The sequence below is a fragment of the Solanum dulcamara genome, chromosome 6 (genome assembly GCF_947179165.1).
Source record: "Solanum dulcamara chromosome 6, daSolDulc1.2, whole genome shotgun sequence".
Lineage (NCBI taxonomy): Eukaryota > Viridiplantae > Streptophyta > Magnoliopsida > Solanales > Solanaceae > Solanum > Solanum dulcamara.
In genome coordinates, this window is record NC_077242.1 from 49,928,638 (window position 1) to 49,955,005 (window position 26,368).

At 35.8% G+C, this 26,368-nt stretch overlaps 1 protein-coding gene across 4 annotated transcripts; it reads left to right on the forward strand.

Moving 5' to 3' along the window:
* The first annotated feature begins 282 nt into the window (after nucleotides 1–282).
* Nucleotides 283–26,162, forward strand: LOC129891141 (SH3 domain-containing protein 2-like). Of its 4 annotated transcripts, none has more exons than XM_055966406.1 (11): nucleotides 283–440; nucleotides 1,009–1,128; nucleotides 1,215–1,284; nucleotides 1,419–1,570; nucleotides 7,397–7,498; nucleotides 7,770–7,970; nucleotides 8,078–8,140; nucleotides 8,238–8,390; nucleotides 8,500–8,574; nucleotides 9,117–9,215; nucleotides 25,889–26,162. In XM_055966406.1, the coding sequence occupies exons 1-11, from the start codon at nucleotides 381–383 to the stop codon at nucleotides 25,898–25,900; spliced, it is 1,107 nt and encodes a 368-aa protein (XP_055822381.1). In that variant the 5' UTR covers nucleotides 283–380; the 3' UTR covers nucleotides 25,901–26,162. The 4 variants fall into 4 exon arrangements, with proteins under 4 accessions (XP_055822381.1, XP_055822378.1, XP_055822379.1 ...); XM_055966403.1 differs by lacking the exon at nucleotides 25,889–26,162 and adding an exon at nucleotides 19,710–19,947; XM_055966404.1 differs by lacking the exon at nucleotides 25,889–26,162 and adding an exon at nucleotides 9,442–9,649.
* Nucleotides 26,163–26,368: the final 206 nt, after the last annotated feature.

A 26,368-nucleotide genomic window follows, 5' to 3' on the forward strand; every position in this document is an offset into this window, starting at 1 on the left:
GCAACCAAACAGTATAATTATAATCAAATAAGTTATCATAATTAATAGGTTGTATAAGTACTATCCTAATAATTACATTAATTCTAATTATCAGGTGGTTTTCCAAATAGGTCATTACTAAATTAGTAGGAAGAAAAAAAACTTGTAGTCATATCGGAAATATACAAGGACAAAATATAATAAACAGTAAAAATTTAAGAAAAGAAAAGGACAAAGAAACGATTGGGAAAAAGGCAAAAAGTGAGAAGTTGGAAGTCCAACAAGTTTCAAAGATTTTATTTTTTTCCATCAGTTTCAAACATTACATTTTTTGAAACAGAACGTTGAAACCTCTCTTCCTCTAATTTCTTTCCTTCCTCACTCTCTGTGGTGTGAATGAAATGGAATCAATCAGAAAACAAGCTACAAAGCTCAGAGAACAAGTAGCCAAACAACAACAGGTAAGCTTTCTGTTTCTCCACCTCTTTACTAAAGAAATGAACCCTAACTCTCTCTCCTCTTCTTTTTGTTTTCTGTTTTTAATGTTATAAAATATAACGTCGCATATTTAAGACTACTATATGATAATATTGCAAATCACAAATTTCATGCAGTACTAGTAGTTAAGAGAATCCCATTTAACTTCCTAAATAGAATTTGTGACAGAGAGATGAGTATGTTCTTCAAGCTGCTCTTCTTTTCGTTAGTTTTGGCTCTTCACTTTTGTCTACTGGATCTTTTTGTTCTAATTTTTTCTTTCTGGTTTTACAAGAAGAGTAGGAGTGAATCATGTAGCACCTTCGATTCACAAAAGATGCTTTACGTGATTCACTCCTAAACCCTTGCTTTATTGTAGCTGTACTTTGAATATGTAAATCTCTAAGATAGGCAGAAATAGGTATCAGGTATGGTTTTTGAGGTTTCTGGAAAATCAATATATTTAACATGAGTCAAAAGATTTGGGAAAGAGTTTAATTGAATAGTATAGACTACGCGTCTTTGTTGATTCTTTGCTATTTTTTATGCAAGGCTGTCTTCAAACAATTCTCTAGTGGACTAGGTGGACCAGATAATAGTGTTACTGATGAAGTAAAGTTGCAGCAGCATCAAAAACTTGAGAGATTATACATTTCTACTCGTGCCGGCAAGGTTTGACAACAGTTCCCGGCCCATTTTAGAATCTCTTTTTTGGATTCGTTATTTTCCTTAACCCCTTTATCCTGTTTTATCACTAGCATTTCCAAAGAGATATCGTCAGAGGTGTTGAAGGCTACATCATCACTGGTTCAAAGCAAATTGAAATTGGTCTGTCACTCAAATTTCTTCATATATATATATATATATATATATATATATATATATATATATATATATATATATATATATATATATATAATCTCCAAGGCTTATGTTTCACTGATGTCATAAATTCTTTTTAGGTACTAGATTGTCAGAAGATAGCCGAAAATATGGGGCTGAAAACACATCTACAAGTGGTAGTACGCTATCTAAAGCAGCATTAAGTTACAGTAGGGCTCAAGGTGAAATTGAGAAGGAACATGAGGATCTACTAAAGGCCCTTGGGACTCAGGTTTGGGAAAATATATCTCTGACCATAAACTTAGTTGTGCCTTCTTCATTATCATGCTGCGTTTCATCAAATTTTGTTTTTTGTGCAAAGGAATGGGAGGTGTTGGTTGAGGCTAGTGGTGTCAAATGGGCGGGTTGGGTCAAATATGGGCGGGTTGAAAATGAATCAACATAAAATGGGTAATAACTCAACCCGCCCATATTTTATATGGATAACAAATATGTTGGGTAAAATACTATTTTACCCATATTTACCCATATTTTCATGAGTAAATAGGACTTTACTTTAAAATTCAATATGAAGAAAATATTTTAGTCTTTTTTTGGATGAAAAATATTGAAAATATTTTATTTAATTTTATTGTATCATAAAACTAAATCTTACACCCTACGCGGGATCTAACTTCGAAATCGGGACCCAGTCGGAACCCGACCTAGGTCAACTTCCAAATCATGAACCAACCCTGACCCCAACCCCGACTCCGATTCAAGACCCCACATCAAAATCGAGGTTCGATCCCGACACCTAAATCGAGATCCGACCCTGACACCCTACTTGGGACTCCACTTTCAAATCAGAATTCGACCCCGACACCTAACTTCGATGATCGATCTGGGATCCTACCTCGACTATTGACCAGAAATCCGATTACCAATCTGAGACCCGACATTTGAACCGACACCGACACCGACACCGACACCCAACTCCAACCCCAATGACTGATTCAAGACTTGATCTCGACACTTGATTGAGGACCCAACCCTGACCCGAGATTCAAATCGGGACTAGACACCCAAACTGGGATCCGACTTTTGAACCAGGATTCGACTCCGACACCCGATACATAACTCGGTATTCGACATGAAACTTGACCCCGACACCCTATCCAGGACCCGACCCTGACTCGAGACATGACTTTCGAATTGGGACCCAATCCCTACACCTGATCCAAGACCGGACTTTCGAATTGGGATCCTACCCCGACACCTGACCTAGACAATGTATCTGAGACCCAAACTCGATACCTGATTTGGGACCTGAGTTTGACTACTGATCCAATACCTAACTTTTGAATCGAGATCCGACTTCGACACTTGGCCAGAATTTGACTTTTGAATCAGGATCTGACTCCGACATTCGGCCCTGGACCCAATTTTTGAGTTGGGACTTTACTCTGACACCTGATCCAGGACTCGACTTTCGAATCGAGATTCGACCTCGACGATCAATACGAAACCTGAACCTGACACCTGATCTAAGACCTGACCTTGACTCTCAACTCGAAACCCTAGTCTAACATTCAATTCGGAACCTCACCCCGACACCTGACTCGTGATCCGATCCTGATACGAGATCCGACCTTGAATTGAGACCTAGGTTCCGACATTCAAATCAGGATTCAATCCTGACCCGACTTGAAACTTGGGAGTTTGTAGAACGGGATTCTGTAACAGCAAAATCGTTGACCCCTACTTAAATCTTGAAACTGTTGAGCCACATACTTGTTGGGTGTTGAATTGAGGTCAAGAGTTGGGTCTCGAATCAAGAATCATGAGTCGGATTTTGAATTTCGAACTATTGAGAATCGATACACGTGACTTGAGTTAGGGTGGAAAGTTGAGGTGTGAGGTTGAAAAAAGAGTGTTGAAAAATGTTTTCCTTTCTTTTTAGAGAAAGGTTATTTTCCTTAAATTTGAGGAAAATAAGTTGATTTGAAAACATTTTTACCCATATTTTACCCTTAAATATTCATTTTCTATGTACTCATGTAAAAAGTCATTCACCCAATCCATTGAAATATGGGCGGGTTACCAAAATATGGGTCTATTTTGCCAGCCATAACTAATCAAGTCACATCCTCTCAAAAAGATGACGATTTACCCTTAAGAAAGGTTTAACCCTCTCCATCATTGGGCAGGTCTATGCATCCTTTCGAGATGTGGTTACTCATACTTCACCACCCAAACATCCCATGCATATTTTCTCAACCACAAGATGGTCGGTTATGCCCTTAAAAAAGTCATCACTCTCTCCATCATTGGGCACCACCACTCAACATCATCATAAAATAAAAACTAAAATAAGAAGCTACTAACCAAAACTACAAACACGAACCTTTCTTGATCATATGGAGTTTCCTCCACTTCCTCCTCACTCTCATCCACCAATCGGGTGGTTCCATCTTCGTTGAGAAACATCTTTGAATTGGAGAGTACCTAAAAATGATCAACAATGTTAGAACAGGCTTGGATACATGCGAAGCTACTGTTTTTGACAGTAACCAGGGGTCTCGCACCTACTAAAGGGTTATTGCAGGTGCGGAGTCGCACCTGTGGAAAGAGCATCGCAGCGGCGGACTCGCCCATCAGTACATTTCGCTCCTGCAGAGTAGTTGGCACAGGAGCGGCATCGCTGGTGCAGAAGAAGTTCTGCTCCTGCAGCCCCGTCTTCATCAGTTGGCTTTCCAGATTTTTGGCCACCAACGTTTCCACCAGCGACCGTCGATTAGACATTGTAACACGCCAACCTCAAATGCAGGTTCATTACAGCAACTACCCAAAATTTCAGCGTTACAACAGTGATTCACCAGCTCCAACATTGCAACCCACCGATTCACATTAGCCCAACACACAAAATTTTTGACTTTTTAACTTTTGGCCATATGAAATTGTATTCAGACTTCCAACTCCTCATTTTAAACAAATAATCATGCTCAGACACAACAAATCATTGATAGAAACTTAAATTTCTATCAAAATCATAAAAACCCAATGAAAGCCCTAGTCTCCAATTTTAGACATGTTTTATTCGCAGGCTTATCTCAATTACACAAAAGCTTCAAGTTACCTTGCAAATGCAGACCAAATGCAAAAGATTCAAGTTCATACCTACTTTTAGGAGAGATTTAAGCAAAGCGAAAGTTTGATTTCTTGAAGATCCCTTGAGATTCTTTTTGTTCTTTGGAGGAATTTGTTCTTTACCTTTTTATAGGATGTGTAGTGTGTGCAAATGGTGGAGTTCAAGCAGTCTCACTGAGAGGGATGATGGATCTTCACTTATAACGGATAATGAGGAGTTCGTAAAGCCTCCTCATTCATGAACCTGTTATAACTAGAATGCCAGTCGAGTTTCGCTCCAGTGATCCCGATGTCGAAGTTGCGGCCCCGCATCTGCGGAAAAGGGTCCCTCATGTGACAATTGACTCAGTTGCATCGCAGGAGCGGCAGAAATCTTGCATCTGCAGAAGAAGTTTCGCAGGGGCGGCTCCCTTGTACTAGAATTGTCAATTCTCCTTCAATTTCTGCTTAACACACTAGAAAGTTATGGATTAGTGCAAATGATAATAAAACTAAGAACTAAAAATAAAAATCAACTATATTGCAGGGGCGGCTCCCTTGTACTAGAATTGTCAATTGTCCTGCAATTTCAGCTTAACACACTAGAAAGTTATGGATTTGTGCAAATGAAAATAAAACTAAGAACTAAAAATAAAACTAGGAACTAGAGAGGATGTTGTTGACCTTTGTTTGCATACATTGCTTGGCCTTTGAGTGAGAAATGCCCTCACTTTCGAATGAACTAGAGAGGATGTTGTTGACCTTTGTTTGCACCTCTGGTATCATTCCTTTGATTTCGGCATCTTGGATTAGCTTTGGCTTAGAAGGTGTGCACATACCCAAGATTTCGTACATGTTAAGCACAACCCTTTTGACTTCGGCCTCCAACTATAATTCATTACTTTTGATCTCTTGAGGAAGATCATCATATGCTTGAAGCTTTGCTCTTTAGTCGGCCCTCAAGTTTGCAATTTCAAGCCCAAGTTGGATCATGTCATGGTATCGGCGAACATTAAAGTGAAGAAGTTCGTCACTCCATTGGAACAAGTCCCCCTGTATCATCTCTCAGAATTCAAGACGTAGATTTAAATTCATGAGCCAAGCTTGACTCACAATTTCCATTGTTTCACTCATATTTTCATGCCGAGAAGCCTCTATACACATTCGTTCATTATGAGATCCCCACAATAGAAACAAGGGTTATCATCATAGGGATTGCAACCCCCAAGATTGGTTTCACCACAAGATGCCATAGAAAAAAAATAAAAACAAACAAAAGCACAAAAGAGCAAAAACACAAACAAATATTCACAAGGTGGATCGAAACAAGTGAATTATATATTTTAAACCAATTCAACAACAACAACAACAACAACAACATACCCAGTGAAATCCCATAAGTGGGGTCTGGGGAGGGTAGAATGTACACAGACCTTACCACTACCTCATGGAGATATAGAGGCTGTTTCCGGAAGACCCTCGGCTCAAAAGAGTCGGCCCTAAATAAGAGAGAAAAACCAATATATAGCATAATGACACAAATGAAAAGCAATGCAAATTTTACGAGACAAGAACAATAACAATATAAGGGTGATTGAAAAGATAAAGAACTACAATCCACAAATTGAATTGAACCAAAGATATAAATAATTTTTAGGGGTTTTCAATAAGGAACAAACACTAAACTAATATAATAAAAATAAATGATAGGTTGATCAAAGACCTCTTGACCCGAGGATAGCAAATATATTTGGGAATGAGGATTCAATTCATGCTCAGCGATCCATCACAAACAACTAAACATTATCAAGACAATTATGGGCAAGTCAACTTTGCCTAGGGTTCTCAAGTATCTACTTGTATCTCCCGATCAAAAACAAGTATAACTTGACTAATTCTTTCGAACTTAGCAAGTATAGCAATTCAAACAACCCAATATAGCAACACTAGGACATCCTATTCCTAGCTCAATCCATAAGATGAGGGATTAGACCTAGATCTAGACTCTCCCGAGCTCTAGTCCAATAGCCAAACCAATTCTCAAATCGTGCTAATCAATCTTTCCTACACTCAAATCTTCTTTCTCAAGCAAGATTGAGACTTTTGCAGGAGCAGCAACTGATTAGCAGAAGCGGAGTCGCAGGTGTGGCTCCTGTGGAACAGTACTCTTTTGTAGGTGCGGTCATTCTTCCGCTGGTGCAGGCTTGTAGGTGCGGGTCTCGCAAGTGCGAGGGACCTAGCAGTGCATTCCCTGCATTTTCTTCTCTTTTTAGCTCCTTTTTGGCTTCTTTCCTTGTCAATCCTTCTTCAACAGCTTTTCGCCTGGAATATGCATAAAACACGCAGAAGTAGTCTCTTTTGATGATTATAAGACACAAAATCACAAGGCAAAGGCAACAGATAAGTGGTAAATTTACCACTTATCAGATGTCACAAGTAAGTGCAATGTTGATAACATTTTCAGCAGTTATATTCAGCAACCTGTGCCTGAAAAACTGCAGTACAGCTATCTAACAGATCACCAACCGAACTTGCTAAATTTGCTTGGGTTATCTAAAACTCAAATATGAAGGTCAAACATTATCCTGATAAATTTTATTAAGTAGGTGTAGTTTGTGGTTGATGAGATGTATGTGAACTTTTATAGACAATCATTTTTTTTTCATCCTTTTCTATTTTCTTGATATGACAATGGCCCTATTGTTGTTATTATTATCTTTTAGTTGTCATAATAACCCCATAGCTGCTTCATTGTAACCCGCATTTCATTTCCAGATGTCCTGGACTTGATATCTGAATGAGATGAGTTTTTATCATAATTGGTCCAAATTTGCAATAGCTAGAATTCACTTGTTACCAAGCGAGCAGTGGCACAAAGATCTTTCAAATAAGTTGACTTAGATCTCTCTTTATAATTGATTCATTCATGAAATGGTAAGTGAAGTATGGACTTTTTCTTGAATTCTTGATTAGAAGTTTCAAACTTCAGGTTGCTGAGCCTTTAAGAGCAATGGTTGTGGGAGCTCCACTGGAAGATGCTCGACATCTTGCTCGACGTTATGATAGAGTGAGACAGGAAGCTGAAGCTCAGGTAACATTTAAGAAGGGAAATGTGTTCATTTGAAGTACTTTCTCTGTTTTCACCAATTGTATCTTCCATGCTTATCAGTCCTGTCAGTATGCTATTTTTTGTTACTAAAATATAACTGATATTTGGGACTGAGGTGTGCTGCACTGTTTGATTGATTGGCTAAACTATTGCCGATAGTCATTTATTATTTGTATCTATCATGCATCAACAAGTTACTTGTATTATATCTTGAAGTTCTGTACTTATCCCAAACTTCTTTGGGACAAGTCAGGCTATAGAAGTTTCCAGACGCCAGGCTAAAGTGAGGGAATCCAATGGTAATCCGGAAAGTGTATCGAAGATGGAAGCTGCTGAAGCAAAACTTAAGGACCTAAAGTCAAATGTGGCTACCTTTGGCAAAGAAGTTTCTACTTCCATGGCTGCTGTTGAAGCTCAACAACAGAGGTTAACACTCCAAAGACTCATATCCATGGTAGTAGTCTGTTTCTCTTTTCTACTGCAGTTCAAAGTTTTTTATTTTTTCAATCTTTATCACTCAGAAATCTCCATGTGAACCCCTTCATTTATTTCTTATTCAAGGTTGAGGCACAGCTCCATTATCATCAGCGAGTTTTGCAGATACTTGATCAGCTTGAGGCAGAGGTACTCTTCTATCAAATTTTTTTCGCTTGATGTGAAGCATAGGTATCTTATTAGTTTTAAGTGATGATGGATTAATGTACACTCTTCGAGTGCATAGATGATGTCGGAGCGTCAAAGAATTGAAGCATTTCCTAGTTCAGCCACAAATAATTCAATGCCTCCTTCCCCATCTTATACCGAAGTTAATGGTGGACTTCATTTTCAGTCATATGATGGATCCATAGATGGGACAACATATTTCTTGGCAGAGGTGATGGTTGCATTTCCTCTCGCTTGTCTTAAGATGAATCATGATGGATTACTCTCTTTGAGCTTTTACTTTATAGCTTTTTATTTTGTTCGTTCATCTCTTACTGTAGGTCGTACACCCATATGAAGCTGAGTCAGATGTCGAGCTCACATTATTGATTGGTGACTATGTAGTTGTTAGAAAAGTAAGGTTTAACTCTTAGTCTGTAGTTATTTAATATTTTTCTTTCTGATGCTTTATTGTCTGAGTAATACATTAAGAATACCCTACCCCCGCAAACATTCCAACCCCTCCCCATGAGTATCTGGTTGACAATACATCACTAGATACTACATTCTGATAAGGTTGATCACCTTTTGAGACCATGATGCATGTGGAGTAGCGCACTAGCATTAGCAGGCATTCTTTCTTTCAACTAGTAATAATAATCATGGTAGTCTAGCACTAGCATATAGCTTTGAGTACCCATTTCTGAGTAATTCGTTTTTTAGATTCTTGGAGGATCCAGTTATAATGTATTTAGAGATTCGAAAGGGATTACTTGAACAGATTTTCTCGTTATGCAATGACAATTTTGTTACCCTCTTCATTATGTTGTAGCAAGTGCATTCTGAAGGGATGCACATCTTTGGCAAATTGATCACTGGTTGTTGGAGATTTCCCCTTTTCTACATTCTGTTTCTTCTCCATATATTTAGTTGACATTGGTTCTTCGTTTCTCCAAAGCTGTCAAACAATGGTTGGGCTGAAGGTGAGTGCAAGGGAAAAGGAGGTTGGTTCCCATTTGGGTATGTAGAAAGACGAGAACGCATTCTTGCAACCAAGGTAACTGAAGTTTTCTAGACATTGCCATTTATGTAGACTGCAAATTCGGCATTATGACTATATGCAGTTGTGGTTCCATGCAAAGTCGTGAATCTCTTGTGCATCTAACTGTTGTTAGTGCCTTCGTGTTTGCTTTTGTAATGGTGTAATCAGGTTCTTGCAGTAAAGAATGCTTGTTTTGGCTTTCTTGTCTTCTTTTAATTTGGCCTTCCTTCTATATTTGCAGAATGGGGATCACAAATTTTTGTTTTGATAATCTTAGGTAGATGGGAAGAAATCACTAGTTATAATTTATTTATCTTTTGTCTTTGTTGAGAATTGAATGTTGGTCTACCATGGTATTCTTTCCACCTTATTGAACACTGGGCCACACTTTGGATGCCACAACCGTTTCTTTTTAAATGATAAATTCTATGGCAACCATGAGGCACTTTTATGTTGCTACCATTTCTCTGTTAGACCTTCATAGTGTGACTTCCCATAGTTTTTGTAGCCTAAAAGAATTTCCTTGGTCCATGCATTAAAGCTGAGGTTGAACTGCAGCTTGTGGTCTGCTGTGAAATGCCTGTGGTGGAGCAACAATTTCCTGGACAGAGCACTGTAAAGGTGCATTACTTGAGGTTTATTAACATGATCTGATATTAACTCTTGAAGGCTAAGCAGAATTGTCAAACTAATTCGAACCTTAAAATATGTAATGAAAGCTTTAGAGATATGAGATATAATGAAAATGTTTTGAGGAAAGGTAATAACTTTATCTATAAATGTGGATTATAAAACACCACGAGAAACTTCAGTAGGCTTTATAGGATTTTGGACATTGAAACCACATAGGTGATCTAGAAGGTACATGACTGTAAGAGTGAGTATCTTGAAGACGTTGACCTTGGAAGTATATGACCAATGGGATTATATAGGATGCAGACATGAATATGTATAAACGATGACCATATTTGAAATTTTTCATAGCAAATAAGAATATTGTTCGCAAGGAGTACTCGAAATCTTCTTATGTAATAAGGATTAATTTGTAAACATGTTTTGCTCAAAATCTCATAGATCATAAGACATATTTCTCTATGGACGTCAAATAGTAAATCATATTTTATAGTCTTTAAAATCATAACATAATTAAAACCCTTAAGAGAGCACCAAATTTAGATTTCAAAAAAGAATCATAGTCTTTTATAGTTTCGTGGTGAAAATTATGAGATTCATGGAATGAGGGCACAATATGAATTTAGTGTGCATAAGAAATTTGTAAGGAGTTCACGACATTCATAGCAAAGTAGCATGGAAAAGTTCTTATAGTTTTCGTAATTTGACCTAACTCCTTCATCAAAGACAATTCATAAATAGGAAGAACTTAATGTGGGGAAGAATAGTAGTGTTTTCGCAAGTAGAGATAGCCTCATATACCTAAATTTCTTCAAAAATATTGAAGAAAAACTCTTATCTTTGAAGGAGAACTCCAAAAATCCATTCTTAAACCTTGAGATAGATTTTCTACAAATCCTAAGATTAAAATGTAGAAATTTCTTTAAAAACCAAAAAGAGATTGTTAGAAACGCTTGGATTTCATTGAAGAATCTTCTCTTGATGTGTGAGGAAGAGAAGAAGAGACAACACTAGTGCTAAGGCTTGGAAAGTTAGAGAATGAGTGAAAAGTTTTAGAAAAATGAATATATAAAGGTTTCTGGAGTCGCACGCCATGGGGGACATGTTGTGTGCCCAACAACGTGTGTTGCCTTTGCTTCAACCCAGCCATCCTCACATAGTGGAAACATCGATAAAAGATCAAAAATAACCTTTAAATTTAAAAATTCTAACATAATTCTATGTGACATTTTAAATTTAGTATTTATTGATATGAGATATACATGCAACACTCATATCAAGAGATTAATGCTTAGTGAAAGTTATAAAGAATAGAAGTATAAGAAGAATTATTGAAAAAGAAAAAAGAGAGAGCTGAAACTCTTCTTCGCAGCAACCAAAAGAGGAAGCAAAAAAGAATAGTGTTGACTCTAGGTTCAAATCCTCGTCGCTTGGGAGGTACATTCTGCCCTATACCAATGGCACCTTTCGTTCTTTTGATCCTCTAAGTGGAAGGATTTAAATATATACAATTTCATATACATATACACACCGTTTCACCGAGGTACCGGATATCATGGCACTCCTAATCTTATACGTAGATCTGCCCCCTCCCCCCACCCCTCTCTCTCTCTTTCTCTCTCTCTCTCTCTATCTATCTATCTATATATATATATATGTATGCTTGTTCGATGTTGAACCTTATGTAAGCTCAGTAAATTTTAGTATATAAATAGGTAGCTTCCAATTCAACTTTATAATAGAGCTCTCCTTAGACCTTAAATCACTTCCAATGGCCCTCCTATATTTTGTCATGACTATGGGGCTTGATACTAATTTGTAGTCTCCTTTTGAACATAAGAACATTGTTTCTAATTGCCGATGTAACACTTAAATTCGTAGACCATTTCAGTCCTTCATTCTTTTTAATAAGATAATACACTACATTTTAGACCTTTATACTTGGACACAACCTTATTGAATACTTAGAATTTTTGTGACTTCTATAAAATGTACTCTTATGTGCAATCATTTCTTCAAACTCGGGATGAAACTCATATTCAACGGATAAATCCTCAGTATGAGAGTACGAGGTATTACAGATTGATTCCAAAAATAAAAATCCTCAAACAATAAAAAGAAAAAATAATCAAGATGATTAGAATATGGGTAAAGCTTCTCATAAAATCTCAAGAGAGGTTCAGATACTTGAAAATAATAAAAATGAACACATCTAAATAAGTTATATTTCCTTGTGAAAATAAAAAATTAAAATGAGATAGTTATTGACAATATTTTTTCTATAATTTGTTGAAATAATGAAACAAAATGAAGTTCTTGAACCAAAATCTATCAAAAAATGTAGAGAGAGAAAAACGTGGCAAAATAAAAGATACAACTAAAATTGAATTAGCTTTGATAGGAAAATGCAAATCTTTTTTGACGTATAGTTCAAACAACTTAAGGTGTAATGTAAGTGGGGTACAAATGCATATTTTTGTGAAAGCAACATGAGAGAAATAAAGTCTTAAGAAATAAAACAAGATTTGTGGCACAAGAATTTTTGCAAAGACCTGACATTGATTATATAGAGAATTTTTTTCTGATTTGTTATTAACAAAAGTGGGGATAAGAGATTGTATAGGCTCGCCAAAGCGAGAGAGAGAAAAAAGCACGCGATCTGGATCTAGTAAAGTGCATCAAGGAAGAGGAAGGTGAAGTGTTAATGGATGAGACCTCTATCGAGCAAAGATGGCAAACTTACTTCCACAGACTCCTAAATGAAAAATGAGTCAAAGACATTGTACTGGGTGATTTAGCGTACTCTCATAGTCTTTGAGACTTTGGGTACTGTAGGTGCTTTAAGATTGAGGAGGTTAGACATGTTGTTAACAGGATGAGGAGGGAGACAGCGACAGGGCCCGATGAGATTCGGTGGACTTTTGGAAGAGCACTGACAAGGGAGGTTTGGAGTAGTTGACTACGTTGTTTAATGCTATTTTAAAGACTACTAAGATGCCTGATGAATGGAGGTGGAGTACTATGGTTTCATTGTACAAGAACAAGAGTGATATCCAAAACTGTAATAATTACAGGAGTATCAAACTACTAAGCCACACTATGAAGATTTGTGAGAGAGGTGGAAATGAGGGTGAGGAGAGGAGTGCCAATATCAGAGAACTAGTTCGGATTCATGTCGGAGCGGTCGAATACTGAAGCAATCTATCTTATGCGGAGACTGGTGGAGAAATTTAGAGAAAGAAAAAGGGATCTCCATATGATGTTCATTGACCTTGAAAATGCTTATGACAAAGTTTCGAGGAATGTACTCTGGAGGTGTCTGGAGGCTAAAGGTGTCCAGATGGTGTATATTAGGGCGATAAAGGACTTGTATGCTGGAGTCAAGACTCGAGTTAGAACGGTGGGAGGTGACTTAGAGCCTTTTCCTGTTGAGGTGGACTACATCAGGGATTAGTGCTGAGCCCTTTTCTTTTTTCCTTGGTGATAGATGAGCTGACACGGTCTATTCAGGAGGAGGTTCCATGGTATATGTTATTTACGGACGATATAGTTTGATTGATGAGACTCGGGACAGAGTTAATGATAGGTTGGAGGTTTAGAGACAAATGCTGGAGTCCAAAGGGTTCAGATTGAGCAGGACCAAAACAGAATACTTGGAGTGCAAATTTAGTGTTGCGATGGATGAAGAGGGTAGGGAAGTGAGGCTTACCACCCAACCTATCCCTAAGACAAAAAGCTATAAATATCTTAGATCCATCATCTAAAGTAGTGAGGACATCGTTGATGATATCACGCACCACATTGGGCAGCATGATTGAAATGGAGGCTAGCTTGTGGAGTCCTGTGTGATAAGAAGGTATCGCCGAAACTTAAAGATAAGTTCTACAAAATGGTTGTTACACCAACATTGCTATATGGAGTGGAGTGCTGGCCAGTAAAGAACTCTCATGTTTAGAAGATGCAGGTTGCAGAGATGGATGTGTGGACACACTAGGAGTGATAAGATTAAGAATGAGGTTATTCGGGAGAAGGTGGGAGTGGTATCCGTGGTCGACAAGATGAGAGAAGCGAGACTGAGATAATTTGGGCATGTGCAGATGAGGGGTATCGATGCTGCGGGTTAAGATGTGGCTAAAGTATCTCCGTTGGTAGCGTAGGCGATTGGATTTGGGGGTTATGCGGAGGGGTAGGGGTAGACCGAAAAAGTATTGGAGAGAGGTGATTAGACAAGATATGGTGGTACTCCATATCACCGAGGACATGACCTTAGATAGAAAAGACTGGAGGTCGCGGATTAGGGTAGAAGGCTAGTAGGGATAGAATAATGTCTTATCTTGTGTCAGTTTAGGGTGGTCGTAGGTCTAGGCGTGCCTTTATAGTTGTGTTTCTATTGCCTTTGATTATTGTAGTACTTTGCTATAGTTATTGTTTTTGTCTTGTAAATTTTGCATTGCATTTTTTTATTTTTTTATTTCTATTTTTTCTTTTTATTTATTTATTTTATTTTATTCTTCTTTCTTTCTTTCTTTATGCTGTATATATTATTTTTTTTCTCTCGTACTTGGAACTGTGACTTTTGAGTCGATGGTATTTTGAAAACAACCTCTCTATCTCAATGAGGTAGTGATAAGGTCTGCGTACATCCTCCCCTCCCCAAACTCCACTTGTGGAATTTCACTGGGTATATTGTTGTTGTTGTTAAAAGTGGACTCCAACCTAAATTTGATTTTAAAAGAGGTTATATGGAGAAATATTATTCTATAGTAGATACAATCACTCTCACGTATCTTATAAATCTAGAAGTTCATGAAAAATATACTAAGCAATTGACAAATATTGTCACAACTTATTTATATGGCTCACTGGACAATGCCATAAATTTCTGAAGGATTCAAAATCTCGAAGCATATAAAACTGTCTAAAACTTATACAATAAAATTTTGAAAAACCTTATGCATATTGAAATAATTATGACGCATCTGGTATAATCCCCTTCGCAAATACCAATGGAAAGAAGAATACAAAAATGACCCAATTTGTTGTTGTATCTTTGTGAAAAGTTCTTCATTTGAATTTATCACAATAGTTGTATATTGATGACTTGAATATTATTGAAGCTCCTAAAGAGCTTTCACAACGAGTAGCATATTTTTAAAAAAATGAATTTCAACTAAAAGATCTTGAAAAGATAAAATTTTATCTTGGAATTCAAATTAAGTATTTTACAAATGCAATATTTATCCAATAATTAACATATATTAAAAATATTTTAAGGAGATTTTACATTAGTAAAATACATCCTTTGAAGCCCACAATGATTGTGAGATCACTTGATATTACTAAATAAAGTTTCCATCTTATGAAATGATGAAGATCTTGTTGGTCTCGAATTATCAAACCTTAGTGCAATTAAGACATTAATATATCTTGTCAATAATGTTTGACTAGATATAATTTTCTCTATAAGCTTATCAATAGGATTTAGTTCATTTCCAATAACAAGACGCTAATAATATAAAACATATATTGAGATATCTCTGCAAAATCATTGATATAAGGCTATTTTATTCAAATGAATCCAACTCACAATTGGTTAGTTATGCAGTTGAGAGATATTAATCTGAGGTCGACTTCGGACATGTTGTTTATTAACATATGGAGGTACAGTCATATCATGGCATATTTTTATGATTCAAACTATTGTGATTGATACCCACACTAACTCCCGATGGGTGAACCATATCTTACCAACTAAACATGCTATAACTAAATCTTTAATCATTATTTAAAAGTATTAAAACAAGAAATAAGAGTATCAAACATATTAAATAGGTAGTGTAGAAGTTTAAACTATTACATCCTCAAAATTCAGAAGTCATCATACAAGGCTCTAACTAAAATATCTAAGAATAATCATAAACCTAGATAAATAAATAATAATATCCGAAAATCATAGACGTCGGTCATCAAAAGATCCGTGGCAGCCTAAATAACAGTAGCTCATCCTTAGATCGAAGTATTGTAGTCATGCTAAATTTGAGGTTGTGTGGAAGATTGTAGATAATAATCTACACTCAAAATAAAGTGCAGGAGTAGCATCAGTACAAACACTATATACTGGTTAACATCATAGGCTGACTAAGATTAGTAACAAGTATATCAAGACAAAACATAAAACAAGTAGATAAGTACAACTTCACATAGTAAATTATCACAAATCGATTTCTCGAGCCATGATGACACCTACTATAACCTGCTAGTAGATAAGCCGACCCATAATCCGAAACTGCAAGTAATGGGTTTAAGGACAGAAACTATACAAAAGTAAGCAATTCAGAAGGATAACAAAAGAACAAGCGGAAACAAGCCAAAACCACATATGCAAATGAAAGGATCCCTCCCAGAACCTGAATGTCACAAGTACAAAACTACTACCAAACGGATAAAAATCCCAAAAGTGGACCACAAAAATAAAGACTTGTCTCAAAAGCAAAAGACTAGTCGACTATATACAGAAAGAGACAGGTATATCTAGGACGTCATGTGCTCACCCTCGTCTGCGAAGTCAAATTTCTAGAGGCTTGAATCAGTGCTGGTAATTGGTTCTCGGACCTGCATCACGAAAACAAATGCAGAATATAGTATGAATACCAAAACAACGGGTACTTAGTAAGCACCATAGGCCGACTGAACTTGAAAAGTAAAAGCAGTATGAAAAGTAAGAATAACACAAATAACAAGTCAAAGAGTGAAATTCTAAGTAGTAATGCATACAACTGTATAAAAAGAACCGAAGTAAAGTAACTATAAGTTAACTACACCCAATTGTACCCTATATGCCAGAAGGTACACTCGTGTGCAAGTTCAAGTAAAAACCCGAGTAGACCCCCATAAGCTTGACAGGTACACAAAATAGCTAAATCTACTAGTTACAAGTAACGGTGAGTCTAGAGCTGGAGAACCGTAGCTCAAACCTAGAACTGTAGATAGCATCCAAGTAACTAATAATAGCTGCCCAATAAAGAAGTACAAAGTTCGGACCTCGAACCGTGGATAAATCTCAAAGTAGCCAACAATAGTCTCTAAGTAACCAATAATGGCAGCCCAACTAAGAAATATAAAGTTCGGACCTCGAACAACGGATGATTATCAAAGCGGCAATAGACCGTAGCCAAAGTGTAACAACTCCGTAGATAAATGATCCCATATCAACTTGTTATCACAGAACTACCGTGGGGCGACGTCTATTCTCATATAATCCTCAAAACACTCCAAGCTTAAACCACAGCCTATCCCAAGTTGCCAAGCAAAGCCCAAAATCTCAAATCGTCAATGTATGGGACATAGGAAGAGGGAGAATGGGTAGAAGGTCGTCAACACTGAGGCAATGCCTAATTTAAGGCCTCTACTATCAGAACCTAGTCTACTATGCCAGTCTACATGCAGCTAAGCCATCTTAGTTAACGTTGGAGTAAGAAATAAGGCCTAAAGACTCCAAATATCATAGGTCTATGACAAGCACTAGTCTAAGCCTAGACTAAGGCCAAATATGGTGAACAACAACTAGTAAATGGATATCAAACACACCACAAGGTCAATGATGGCAAAACAAGTACAACATGCTTACAAGTTCTCGAATTATCCAAAATGAGCCTAAAACATGGTGTAACACCCCCCAAAAATGTTGTATATGATGTTTCAATTCTCGATGAAAATGATATAGCTTCTGTATTTTGGGCATAACTTTTCATAGGATGGTCCAAATTAGGTGATTCAAATTTCTGAATAACCCTAACATCATTACCTACAACTTTTGTGATATTTTAAGTTTCGGGGGTTAAGTAGATCAAATAAATTAATTATTGCAAGACATGGTGTTGTGACAAAATGTAGTGTTTGTAGAAGAAAAATCATATTTCACTGTAGGATGCTCCAAATCGGTTGATTCTTGAACGACATGAAAGTAGACTTCTAGAGCAACAATTCATAAGAAGACACCAAATCCTAATGAGGAAGTTATCTTGTTCAAACGCCGCTCCGAAAAAGAGTATTCTGTTAAAAGAAAGTTCATCTCAACAACCATGGAAAGATCTAGATCCATTTGACATCACCCATGACATCAATAGTCCGTCATTTGATATTACCAATGACATCACAATCTTCCATTAAACTTTCAAATTTTTCTTTATAATTATTTTAATTATTGTTAGGTCCCTCCTTCACACCTATAAATACTCACCTTATTTCATCATTTTGTTCATCAAGCTTTCTCAAGCAACTCTTCTCTCTATACACTCCTTTACTCATTCTCAAAATATAGTTTTAGTTCTTAGTAGTGTATAAATACTATTCTGGTGATTCATATACTCCGGATAGTACACAAAACGCTCCGGCGAGGAAAAAAGGCTAGGATTCAAGAGTGTTTATTAAGTCCTTCGATTCTGAGTAACACTTCGGATTCCAGGTATGTAAGACTTCAATGAGAGTATTCCTTCCACTCTCATGCCTAAAGTATTTTGATTACATGAAAAATTATATTTATTTTCTTTAAGTTTTACTCTAAGGTATGTGAGTATTGATTTATGGATCCTTTCATTCATGAAATCCAAATGAATTATCAAAGTCTTATATTTAATTCAAATATAAAAATTTATAGATTTTCATATCATGATTTCAAATGCATAAATTATTAAGTAGTTGAAGTTTAATTACCTATCTTATATTAGTGTATATAAGACTTCAATGAGAGTATTCCTTCCACTCTCATGCCTAAAGTATTTTGATTATATGATAAATTATATTTATTTTCTTTAAGCTTTACTCTAAGTTATGTGGGTGTTTATCCATGGTTTCTTCCACCCATGTAGTTCAAAAAATCTTTCAATTAAATTTCTTGATTTCAAGTAATATTTTCTTATGGGTAATTCTTATTTTTACTTAATAGCATGAATCATGGTTAAACTAATGATTATTGGTCTATTTTGATGCAACATGATTTCATACGTATGAATTGATGATTTGCAAGTAGTTTCTTTATTTATCTCTTTAAAGGTTCTTGAAATTCATGGTGGTTGTTTAAAGCATAATTTTTAATTAATGGATTTCAAAGTATTTATGCATATTTGTTTACATACATGTTTGCAAGTTGAAGTGATTTGAACCTACCTAGTTTTACTATGTTTTCAATGAAGTTTGACTTAAAAGTTTTGACTCCAAATAAATGTTTATGAAAGCAATATCTATGATAAAAAAAGGAGTCTTATAAAATAAAAGAATGATGAAATGCTATGAATGATGGATTCTTTATGCTATAAGGATAATTCTTGCATATTTGAATCACCAAATGTTTTAATGAGCTATTCTACCGAATATGATGTTTTGAATTCTCAAGCTATATGCTATGACTATTTTGAAGTATTAAACAATTTCGTGGGATTGACTTAGCACCGAATGGGTCATTGAGGTGAGATTCGGTAAGGGAATCCTAGTAGCAACTCTTTGTCTCATTAACTATGTGCCAACATAGGAGCCCTTGTAGGCTTAGGCTAATGGATCCATAAAAGCCATTAAAGTTAAAGTTAAAGAAATGAATGAAGTTGGCGGAGTTCTACCCGGCAATCAATCTCTCCGGCCAACGTAGGGGGTTATGTTGGATTCTATGTAATAGCTCGCATGGTCTTAAATGTCGATTATGGTCATTTTCCCACAAAATGAATGTTTTAAAGGATATCTATATGATTGATTATGCATGCATTGTATTATGTTTCATATTACATAAATGTTTTAATGTTTCCTCAATGTTCATGCATGCTTACATACTTAGTACATTCAAAGTACTAACACATACTCTTTTGCCTATATGATATCACCATGTAGGGATCGGTTTTGTTCCTCATTCTCCTCCACGTGGCTAGTTGAGATTTCGTGTGAAGACTACTTTTGGGGAGTTTCCATGTTCCGGGAACAATACTCCTTTATCTTTCTAGCTTATGATATGTTGAGATCTTTAGACACTTACTATGACATTTATTTCTATTATAATAGAGGGTGAGCTAGAGACTTGTCTTAGCCCCGTTAAATCTAAAAGTTAGAGGAAATTGTCGGACATATGTAAGTTGAAGATTTACTATTATGATTTCTATTTATTTATTTATTATCATTACCTATGAAAGGCTAAAAGAATGCTAAGAGGCTTGTTTGAGGAACTTTCGGGTTCCTCACTCGGCATGTCACGTGTAGGCCCTAGGCTTGGGTCGTGACACATGATTTCTAAACAACTAAGCATGGTCAAGAGCCTAGCCAATCCATATTCCAACTAATCAACTTGATTTCACATATTCAAGCTTAATCTAAGGAGAAGGAAGTTGTAGCCTATCTTTAAACTGATCGCGCGTGCTCCAAATCAAGTCTCTAGAGCTTTTTCCTTTTGTACGACCTTTAAACATTGCCATCTATCAAAAACAGGACCTCAACGTTAATACGATCATTTAGACAATAATATCATGTAAATAGAAATGGACAAATTTCAAGGTCTAAAATAGAAATATGGAACTCACACCAGAAATTTCAAAATTGACTCCATAAAGAGGTCAGCTCCCCGAACTTGTATCCCAAAATGAAATACACTTCAGGGCTCAGAACAACCTCGATGAGAAACATGCAAAAATTCACCATTAAAGCTTGAGAAAAGGGATACGACAACAGTTAAAACTCGAAATTTACCTCATTTGAAAGGTCCTTGGAACTCCGCGATTGATCACCCACATAGCCACGAACTTTTTGTATGCGACTTTGAATCATCCAACTTAGAGCTAAAATGAAAGATTTATCGTAATTTGGAGATATGGAGTTTGAGTTGGTCGCATCTGGTCTTTAAATAAAAGACTAGACAAAATTTTCCTTATGCGAGCGCAACCAAAATGGCCTTCGAATGTAGAGCAGGGGAGATAGACCTCCCTAAATGCGGCACTTGGCCTGCGAATACGGAGACGAAGGGGGAAGACCTCTACGGATGTGAGATTGGTTTCCCGACGCAGAAGGCAAGTCCATTAGCCTCCGCAAACACAGCCCAAAACCCACAAATGTGAAGGGCATTTTATGCCTGTAAAATAGTGCGTTCAAGGATTTCTCTCTCACCATCAAACACCAACTCACTAGATGTTGCTGCAACATCAGATTTTGGGAATTCTAAATTCTCCGACGGGGTGCTCAAAATTATTTGAGGACTCCATGTGCGCAAATGAAATATGATACCCGCCAAATTCGACATTTAGGACTCAACCACACAATTGAAATTTCCATCTGGAGTCATCTCTATAAAAAATGGGTCCTACACCCAAGTGTCATTTTTAGCCAATTTTAGGAGGGGCCTCAGGATTAGACTGGAAGCCTCGAGAAGCACACAAAAGGTTATTCTAGACAAAACTTTACATTCCGGAGCTAGCCGCGCTGACAGAATTTCATCCAAGCACATTTTTCAAGAATCTTGACCAAGGCTAAACTTAGGTCAAAGCTTAAAGGCTAAAATACCTAATGGTTCAAACTCGCACCGAAAGCCTCAGGACTAGATTCGACCATGCCACTAGCCTAAAATTATCATTCTAGAGCTGATGGAACCGTTATAATTCCATTGTGGGGCTATTTACCTGACATTTTAACTGAAGTTAACTATTCAAGTTTCAAAAGCTCCAACACTAGAAAACGGGCATAAAACCCAAATGATTGACTAGGCGATCGAACAATCAGTGCCACCAAGTCATAAATGACTTGGGGTCGTTATAGGAACTCTCTAAATGAAAAAAGAAAGGAATTTACATACAAATGACCTAGAGGGTCATTACAACATCCACTACTAAAAGGACTTTCGTCCACGAAAGTAAGAGTCAAGAAGCTCTTAAAGGCTCAAATAAGACGGGGAACTGCTCCTGCATCTCTTGCTTGGTCTCCCAAGTAACCTCCTTGACTGAATGATGCCTCCAATGGACCTTAACCACAGGAATGGCTCTAGATCACAATCGCCTCGCATCTATGACTAGAATGACAACTGGCTTCTCCACAAAGGTCAAACGATCATCCAACTCGGCTGAATCTTACCAAAGCACATGAGACTCATCGGGAATATACTAGTGCAGGATCGAAACATGAAAAATTGAATGGATAGTCAAAAATGTTAGAGGTAGGGCAAACTCATAAGTGACATGTCTGACTATCTTCAAACTCTCCAAAGGCCATATACCTCGGGCTAAGCTTGGCCCACCTCCCAAATCTCATTACGCCCTTCATGGGTGATACTCGGAGGAATACTCTGTCACCAACTGCAAACCTCAATGGATGACATCTATGATCAACATAACTCTGGTGTCTACTTTAAGCTGTCCTAGGCCTATCCTGGATCACCTTTACATGATCTAAGGCCTCCTAAAGCAAGTCTGTACTGTGCGACCTAGGATTCATAGATTCAAATCAACAAACCAGAGAGAGACATCGCCTATTATATAAGGCCTCAAACGGAGCCATCTAAATACTAGAGTGGTAGCTATTGTTGTATACAAACTCCGCTAAAGGCAAAAAATGATCTCACTAGCCCCCAAAGTCCAAAACATTGGCTTGCAACATATCCTCAAGAACCTGAATAGTGCACTCTGACTGGACATCAATTGTGACACTCCGAGTCTACACCTTAGGTGTGGCCGACACTCAAAAACCATTTTTGGTTCCCAAGAGATCCCTTGGCCTGGCTAACTACTTAGTGGAAGACTTAGCTCATAGAAATATAACTTAGATGGGCATAAACAAAAGTATAGATTTAACTTCTCAAAATAAGTCTCAATACTCAAATATATATATATGTAAAAGAAGTTTTAAGCATAATCTCTGTAAACTCAATGAATATCTAAACTCTATTTGTGTCTAGTCTATAAATCTTTTAAAACTGACTCTAGATAGGTAGTGGGACAGACCCACAACTACCTCAAAGGACTAATAAGAAATGACTGAAATAAATGACAAAAGCTCATTCGAAGACAAAGAGGTCTCACCAAAGCTGAAAGGAGCTGATCTTCAATGATGCGCCTGTTGAGGATCTCTATCACCTGTATTTTCATCATAAAATGATGTAGAACCAAATGACATTGGTACATGTAATATATGGTATGTAAAATAGCTTAAAGGAAACATGCTCGAATAATATTCAAATAACTCAACTCAATAAAGCATGCAATATATGAATAAGACAATGTTATACAAATGTAAATAAATAATACAACTCAGTATAAAATAATATTTTACTTTTTGAACAGTATCTATCACTAGAGCATCGTGATGATACAATGAACTATTGTCATTGCCACATCCGTTCAATACCTTGCAAGGGTAAGATATGCATCACATCTCATAGATTCAATAAAAGTCCATATCAGGAATTGAAGTGAGCAGTCGTCCGAACCAACATTATGATCCTATCGTACGATGGCTGTATGGTTTATGAGGTTTGAGTCATTTAGACTCTTACGCTCAATACTATTCCCAAAATATATATTATGCTCATGAACTCAAGTGAGTGTAAGTACTCAAAATATTATCTCATTAATCTCATTGGACTGCTCCCAATTTAGCTCAATTCCTCTTAACTTATGACTTCTCCTTAAAATAGTTTTACTCCTCAAATCAATGAATGCATAAAGTATGTCTTTAAATTATCAACTCAGTCTCAAGATAATTATTTAAATGCATTAGTACTCCAACTCATTTTGATTCAATAATGATCATGCTCAAAATTAGTGAATGGAAGACTCCTCAAACTCTAACTCATGCTCAAACTCTTTCTCAATTAAAAGATGAAGTATATCATTCTTTTATCTCAAAATAATGCATAAGGTAAGCAATATAGAAATTCTCAACTATGGTTCATGTGAATATAAACATGAACGACCAATTCAAGGACTTCAAACTCATAGGAATAATCTCAATATCAATGAATATACAAGAACTCAATAAAAGATTTACATAATCAACTCAAAAACTCAATATACGAGGATTGAAACTCAAACTCAAACTCAAAATTGACTGAACGAAGATGTAAGCACGGGGAAGAACACAGTCCACTGTTTTGATTAGCCTTAAATACCTGAAAGATAAATGATCTAAGCAAAATTCGAAGAACTTAGTAGAAACTCTTGAACCCTAGCTTTTCTCCTCTCCAATCCTTGATCTAAAATTATCAATATTCTATATATAATTAAAAGAAAGAAAGTCTAGCCTAGGATTATGGCAAGTGGCAACATATGATAAAGACATATGGAAGTTTTAGAAAAAAATATTTAAATTAGGTGATAATTAACTAACTTTTAAACTTTTGCAATTTATTTTTTATTTTTTATATATTCAGCTTATAATCGTTAATTTTCTTTACAGTTTTTGTTAGCTATTTAATTTTTTAAAGTTCTTTTTATAGTTCTTTTATTTTTTTATAATCATCTGAATTTTTTAGTCCCATTACTGTGTGTAGTCAACCCACGTTTTTTTAACAGAATCACAACATCACGCCACGATTTTTAAAATATTTTAATTTAACTTTTACTGATTTTTTAATTTTTTCTTACAATTCAAATTTGACAGTTACTTTAATTTGTCAAATTTTTAGTGAAAAATTCTAATTTTGATAGTTTTTTTATATTTTTTTTAAACATCTAATTGATAACTATTTTTTTAAACATACCTAATTTAATCTATTGATCTATAATTAAAAATATAATTAGATTAAACAAATTTGCACGTTCTACATTTATTTTTTTTATTTTTTAAAATACATGTTTCTATTATACATTTACTTCTTCTTTTTTAATATTGAATATTGAAAGAATTTTATCTATCAAAATATAAGTAAATTTTTTCCTAAAAAAAAGGTATTTGCAAACTCTCAAAACTTACAGTAATAAAATGTAATCACGTTTTTTATACCCTTTTTATAGCAACAATCTTCCTTAAAATTAGGACAAACAGAATAAAAAGGAAACAGGAAAAGAAAAAAACAAACAAAAAAATATTGTGACTAATTAAATATGAAATGTATGAATTATAAAAAAAATATCAATTTTAAAATCCACATTTTTCATTCAATTTCAGTTTTATATAGAATTCATCAGTTTTAAGAATAGTTTAAAGCCTAGTAAATTAAACAACTGTTCCCTTCACCCACGTAACTTCTCCATTCCTAATTCCTCACTCACGTAACTTCCCCATTTTCATAGATAGAAGAAGGCTTCCCTTTTTATATTACTAAAACTATTAATTTAGATTTCAATACATTTAACCTGATTCAACATGGATTTCAAAATTGTATTGTATACCTTCATGTTTGTCTCCGATCAATGCTTCAGATTTGATGAATGCAGGTATTGAAACTGAATTGATATTTCTTAAGTAATTTTGTTATTTTTTTCGGGAAATCTATTCAATGTTGACTTTTCCTTTGCTCGATTCGTTCCAATGATAATTTTTGAGGTAGGGATGCACGGATGTAAGTTTCTGTAGTTATCGATATATGATTTTTCTCTTCTTCTGTCTTATATTCGTATTTAACCAAAGGACTTAGTACAGTTGCTGATCTGATAAAAATAACAGTAAATTATACTTCCAATCTCATATCTTGAACAAGGACTCTATTCATGAAAAGCGTCTCTTTATATTACAAATTTCTTGAAATTATCAAAGGCTACAACAATTTGACGAACATTTACAGCAATAAAGGATTACCAATTGGATTGAAACAAGGAAATGATAGCTTTAAGAACAATGAATATTGTTTGCTCAAGTGATAAAAACTTATTTTATAATGTTTTGCTATTACTTGAATAGATTTTGTGACATTAATTATAATAGAATAGAAATTCATACAGTGTTTATACATTTTATGGATACAACACGTTCTTGAAACTTGAAATGTGGTTGTTATTTTTCCTTACCCATTTTAAATCAAATTTATGTAGATATTTCAAGTGTTTATTTGAATACTACTGTATCCATTGTCATTAATCATTATCAATATATATTGACAGAGATGGAAATAACATATGTAGCTACCGCTGCCAGAATATCCCAATTCCCAACGGTGAAGAGGGAGGCTTCCAGTGATTGAATCTATGACTTGCGGTTGTGCTAGCTCACTGGTTTTGTTTTGGGTATTTCAGTTGGTTATCGGTGGTGGAACAGGGATGATTCTAGCGGCAAAGAATATGGTACAAGGTTGGTGATGTGGCGGCGAGTATAAATCTGCGATGGAAGAGTTATGTGGTCATGATGCTGAGTTGAGAAACTGTGCCTAATTCTTGTCTATTTCTTGACCCCTGCACCATGTATCTATACATATTTTCTATGTTTTTTTTTGCCTTTACTGTTTTCTCTATGTATCTATCTGTGTTGATCATTTTTCCCATTAATTGTATTTAATCTATCATTTCATTGTGCTTTGGAGTTTGGAGAAGAAGAAAACCCCCAAAACATCATCTCTGTGTGAGTATTTTTTAAGCCTGCTGCTA